This window comes from Lipotes vexillifer, unplaced genomic scaffold, assembly GCF_000442215.2.
Source record: "Lipotes vexillifer unplaced genomic scaffold, Lipotes_vexillifer_v1.1 scaffold678, whole genome shotgun sequence".
NCBI classification, from domain to species: Eukaryota; Metazoa; Chordata; class Mammalia; order Artiodactyla; family Lipotidae; genus Lipotes; species Lipotes vexillifer.
Window position 1 is genome coordinate 1019806 of NW_006790338.1, and position 6143 is coordinate 1025948.

At 44.2% G+C, this 6143-nt stretch overlaps 1 protein-coding gene across 1 annotated transcript in view; it reads left to right on the forward strand.

Moving 5' to 3' along the window:
- Positions 1-5885, forward strand: part of METTL21A (methyltransferase 21A, HSPA lysine) — an 11474-nt gene extending 5589 nt beyond the window's left edge. Inside the window, exon 3 of the mRNA XM_007463658.1 lies at positions 5049-5885. Coding sequence (XP_007463720.1) covers positions 5049-5446 — 398 coding nt within the window. The 3' untranslated portion in view covers positions 5447-5885. The remainder of the gene's footprint in view (positions 1-5048) is intronic.
- The last annotated feature ends 258 nt before the right edge of the window (positions 5886-6143 follow it).

Genomic DNA, 6143 nt, shown 5'->3' on the forward strand with positions numbered 1-6143 from the left:
CCCCCGGCCCTTGAGCCCTGCTGGGTCTTTTAACTATTTCTTGATTCCATTTCTCCCTTTCCATTCCCACTGTCTGGCTGGAGTGCTCATCATCTGTCTCCTGCAAGATTCTATCCACATTCCCACCTGACCTTTCTACCTCTGTCTTATCAAACCCACTTTTCCCAATAGCTGTCAGTGTGGCCCATGTAAAATGCAGAAGTGATGGGGTGACCCTGTGTCTTCCCATTGTCTGCAGGCCAAATCCCAGGCTTCTTAGGGAGGCTCTGTAATCTCACTTTGCTGACTTTTTGAGCACAATTGCACTGAGTGAAGTTCCAGTGACACACACACTGCCTCTGGCCTGTCCCTTCTGCCTTGAATTCCCCTCTTCACCTCTTTCCTCTGGTTAATGCCATATCTTTCAAGTGTAAGCTCAGATTTCCTTTCCTTCCGAAATCTTTCTTCGACCTCTGCTCCTCTCGAAGAATTTTTCCTTTGTGACCACCTAATTTCCTAGCACACCCATGTTCCTATATTTTACTCCCTACACTGCATCATAATTACATTTATGTGTGTCTCTTTCATGAGACTCTCAGTTCCTAGAGGGCAAGGACTTTCTTACCCATCTCTGTATCTTTAGCGCATACTCTGTGCTCCAACATTTGAATAAATTAAGGCGTTGCTTACAAAACTAAAAACTAAAAGTAATGACAAATGTTTACATGTTCTTTTTCCATTACCAAGTGAGTGACAGCAGGCTATGTTGTCTTATTGGGTCAGTTTCCATTAGTTTTCTATGAACTAAATATTGTCTCATCTCCCTCCTTACCCAGCATAAATCTCACGGGCAGTCATTTTATTACCATCTTTATGTACCATCCATACCCTGCACTTCCTTGCTTCATCCTCTTCACTGGGCTCAAAACAAGGTTACGTGCAGCTCTCCACTTGTTCCAGGCCTGCACCCAGGCAGCTGAATGTGGCTGGAGGAAACAGACTACTTCTGGGTCTCATTTTAAATTCCTGGTCAGGACCCTCTGGGGGGGCTCTTCGTGCTGCTGAGGAGTCCAGCTCTGCTCCCTCTCTGCTGACCTCCAGTCCTCCTTTCTCCACTTTCACTCTGAGCTGATGACATTTCTCCTTATTTTACTGAGAAGATTGAGGCAATCAAGAGAACTTCTATAAGGTCCCGGCACTGTCTCTAACCACCCCCTGCGTCTGCATCCATGGTCTGCCTTTGTTCCTGATGCTGTATGCAGGTGGACTGTGTCTCCTCCCTGGGGCCAGCCCTCTCTTGCCTGTTCAAGGGTGTTGTTCTGGTGGTTCTCTTTCCTGCATTATCACTTTTCCCTCTTTGTACCTGATCATTCTAATCAGCATACAAACTTGCTGTTATTCCTCCCATCCAAAAAGTAAAAAATAAAACTTAATAAGTGGCTGATTATAGTTCTGTAGCAGGAAATGCAAGGAAGCTATCGAGGATGACTGGGTTTGTGTCAAAAGTCCATTGACAAAAGATAGACAATTTAAACATCAATAATGATGATGGCATGGGTTTAAATACATCGGATATGTTTAATACATGAGTTCATGATACAGCAACACCAAAGTAAACCCAATCTGTCATCTTTGGAGGATACTTAGAAACCACCTCTTTGAAATCTGGGTTATAAAAGGGGAGAGAGCAAAATTTATCCTGCCTTTCCTGTTCAAACAATTCCTCTACAAAATGAATAACCAAGTAGTAATTGAGAGAAGCTTACTCAACAAATAAATGCAAAACGAATCTAATAAATTAAGGATCTGGGCATTGAGTATTTGTGGTTGCTCACATCACAAAAATAGAGCCTACCAGATATTACATCCTCTTGATGAAAAACACCACCACCACCTCTGAAATACTCTTGTTCAAAAAATCAGACTCAAATCAAACAAATTTACAGGAGATACAGAGCACAGAGGAACATGTCAAACTATACAAATGGCATAATCAGCCAAATCTAGATTGTGGGAAACTACAGGACAGATGATTTGTTTCTTCCCTAAATTGCAGGAGAAAAAAAAATTAAATAAATAAATACAGGAAACTGATAGATTAAAAGAAACTTAAGGCTTCCCTGGTGGCGCAGTGGTTGGGGGTCCGCCTGCCGATACAGGGGACATGGGTTCGTGCCCCGGTCGGGGAGGATCCCACATGCCGCGGAGCAGCTGGGCCCATGAGCCATGGCTGCTGAGCCTGCGCGTCTGGAGCCTGTGCTCCGCGGCGGGAGAGGCCACAGCAGTGAGAGGCCCGCGTACCGCAAAAAAAAAAAGAGAAACTTAAGACATCCTACATACCCTTCACCCAAATAAACAAACAAAAACTCCCAAAACAAAACCACAGGCAAGATGATAAGTCTGTGAGCTGAATATTTTGGTGATAAAAATCGAGTAACTAGGGCTTCCCTTGTGACGCAGTGGTTGAGAGTCCACCTGCCAATACAGGGGACATGGGTTCGTGCCCCGGTCCAGGAAGATCCCACATGCTGTGGAGCGGCTAGGCCCGTGAGCCATGGCCGCTGGGCCTGAGTGTCCGGAGCCTGTGCTCCGCAACGGGAGAGGCCACAACAGTGAGAGGCCCATGTACCGCCAAAAAAAAAATCGAGTAACTAGTTGAGGGAGTGATTGCCAGAGTCAGGAGAGTGGTTACTGCTGGGTGGCCTGTGTTTGGGACTTGGCCTGTGGTGGGAGTCTGGGAGCTGTGACAGCAAGGAGGGAGCCTGCAGCTCGCCCACCTGCATCACTGTGGCCACCTCCTCACATGTTTTCTTGCTTTTGGCCTTACCCCACTGCTAGGAATTCTGTTAAAACCTAAGTCAGATCACTAGTACTTCTGCTCAGCACTCTCCAGTGCCTTCCCATCTCACTCAGAAAAAGCCAGAGCCTTTTTGGAACTTAACCTGTGAACCCCAGCTGCTCTGCCTCCCTCCGGTTACTTCTTTTTTTTTTTTTTTTTGCAGTACACGGGCCTCTCACTGTTGTGGCCTCTCCCGTTGCGGAGCACAGGCTCTGGACGCGCAGGCTCAGCGGCCATGGCTCACGGGCCCAGCCACTCCGCCGCATGTGGGATCTTCCTGAACTGGGGCACGAACCCGTGTCCCCTGCATCGGCAGGCGGACTCTCAACCACTGTGCCACCAGGGAAGCCCCCGGTTACTTCTTTAATCTGTTACTTCTCTCACTTTGTCTCCTCCTGCTTCATCCCTCCTTCCAGCCCCTCTGGCCTCCTCCCTGCTGCCCCTGTAGGCCTTTGCACTTGCTCTTCTACTTGCTAGGAATGTTCTTCCCCCTGATATGTATTCGGTTATTCCCTCACCTAAGTCACCTTCTCAGTGAGGCCTTCCCTTTCTACCCAACTCTCTTACTTCCTGATGTTTTTTGTCTCTCTTTCCTGCTTTATTTTTTCCCTTAGTGTGTATCTCCAACTAATATACTAGATATCCTACTTTTAAAAACACCTCTTGCTGCCTATCTCTTCACTTGAATGTAAGTTCTGTGAGGGTAGGGGTTTTTCTCCCGTGCTGTTGGTAGATACTTGGATGTTTGTAGAATTGATGGACATTATGGGGAATGGTCAACTGACATTAAGGTCCTACTGAAACTCCTGGAACACCTGGCAGGTTAGAAGTAGCCTCAGAAATCCCTGAGACAGGAGTTAGAGGAGGTCTCCATCTAAGAGCTATTAACAGGAACACTGAGGTGACATGCAAAAGACCGGATTACTCCAGTATTCCCAGCAGAGTGCTCTGTAGACTGTTAGGAAATCCAGAGGTAAAGTTCTAAGTTAAACCAGGAAAAGGCTGTCTGTGATTTCTGTTATCAGGAGAGATGAAAAGTATCACTGAATTTTGCTCATTGGGCAGCACTCTGTCTAGCAACAAATGGTCAAAGTGGTAGGTGCATGCATCTAACACCTTGCACATTTTCATAGTATCACACTCAGGACTGAGTCAGATGTCAAACTGAATTACATACTGTCCTAATGTTACATGTCAAGATAAGAAACATTCAGTATAAGCTGCCACTGAAATGGTCTGGGATCCTCTTGGGGATTACCCATGAAGATTGCAGACTGAAGGATGCAGATGAGAAATAATTTTAGGAAAAAGTGAAACATAATTTTTAAGTTTCAGAATTTATGGGGTCAAAACCAAGCAGGATTACATGTACTATAGTGTTAATACAATGTAGATGAGGTATTTCAGGGCTGACCTTATGTGGTTGCTTCTCCTGAAGGATACCTACCAGTTCAGACTTCTCTCGGTCATATTGGTTCAAAAAGTTGGATCTCTTAGTTCATGGTAAACAACCCTCAAGAAACAGATTAATAAAATATTGCCTCATTCATTTTACACATTGCATGTAGAAACTTAGCACATAGAGAACATTACCTCACATTTTAACCTACAGTACTTTAATACAATCTAGTAAATTCTAACTTTACTATTTTTCAATAATTATATATGAATTGCATGAATACATATAGATTGTCTGCTTCATGACAGCATAAGGAGAGGAAGACTGAGATTTCTTAGTAGCCAGTTAATCTTTTCCTTGATTCTTTTTAAAGCTTTAGCCCCAGAAAGGAACCTTTCCCAGTTTATGGTATCTTGTCATCCTCATAATCATTTGCTCCCAGATTTTTCATCTTTGGACTCCATTTTACCCTGAGGCCTACTGACTTGAAGATGGTGACCTAATGAATGAAATATAATGGTAGATACCTGTGAAGGGTGAGCCACTTCTGTCTGCACAATTCAGAAGCATCAGCTAGCTTATCACCTGTATTTAATAAGCATAACTTCAGCAAACAGCAAGTGTGTCATAGAAGCAAACCAAAGTTTCACTTTTACCTACAGGCAGTAGAGAAGGAGCATCTGGCCATGGTTCTGACGTGTCACAGCTCTCCACGAAGGCATCATATTGTGTCTATGAGGTGGAATATTTAGAGACACTCACCCCGCTGTTTAACTTGATCCCTCTACCTGTTAGTTGTACTGATGTGTGCATTTCTGTCCCATGTTTTAGGTGCTCATGTGACTATCACGGATCGAAAAGTAGCATTAGAGTTTCTTAAATCAAACGTTCAAGCCAACTTACCTCCCCATATCCAGCCCAGAGCTGTTGTTAAGGAGCTGACTTGGGGACAGAATTTGGGGAGTTTCTCACCTGGAGAATTTGACCTGATACTTGGAGCTGATATCATTTATTTAGAAGAAACATTCACAGATCTTCTTCAAACATTGGAACATCTCTGTAGCAACCACTCTGTGATTCTTTTAGCTTGCCGAATTCGCTATGAACGGGATCACAACTTCTTAGCGATGCTTGAGAGGCAATTTACTGTGAGTAAGGTTCACTATGATCCTGAAAAAGATGTGCATATTTACAAAGCACAGAGGAGAAGCCTGAGGGAGGACTTATAGTTGGCTATAATTTATAAGAATGTTGTCACTGAGTGTGTCAATTAAGGTCTTAGACTGGGAATATAACCATATGTAATGAAATGGCTTACTGTACAAAAAGTCTAACCAAAGGTTCTCAAAAGGCAAAGCAAATGTGCAGTTTTAAAACAAAGCACTTTGTCCCATTGCTGTGACTTTTTAGTTTTGTTTTACTCACTCTGAAATTCAATTAACATTAAAGGAAAGTGTGCGATTTTGGTTTATGTTGTTTCTGTATCCCATACTGCTCCCTCTCAATAAACAATTTTCACTGATGCTGTGATGAAGGGTTGGTAGAAAGGCATCTTCAAAGCAGTGAGCTTGTTTTGGTGAGGCTGGATCCTGCAAATCATTTAAAACACATTGTAAGACATATGTTTAGCCCACTTCTCTAATTTTCTGAGTATAGAACAAGAGGTTTGGGCTTCCCTGGTGGCGCAATGGTTGAGAGTCTGCCTGCCGATGCAGGGGACACAGGTTCGTGCCCCGGTCTGGGAGGATCCCACATGCCGCGGAGCGGCTGGGCCCGTGAGCCATGGCCACTGAGCCTGCGCGTCCGGAACCTGTGCTCCGCAAATGGGAGAGGCCACAACAGTGAGAGGCCCGCATAACGCAAGAAAAAAAAAAAAATCAAAATAAAATTTTAGTTACTTTTTGATATAGCACCTAAAATCTTGGA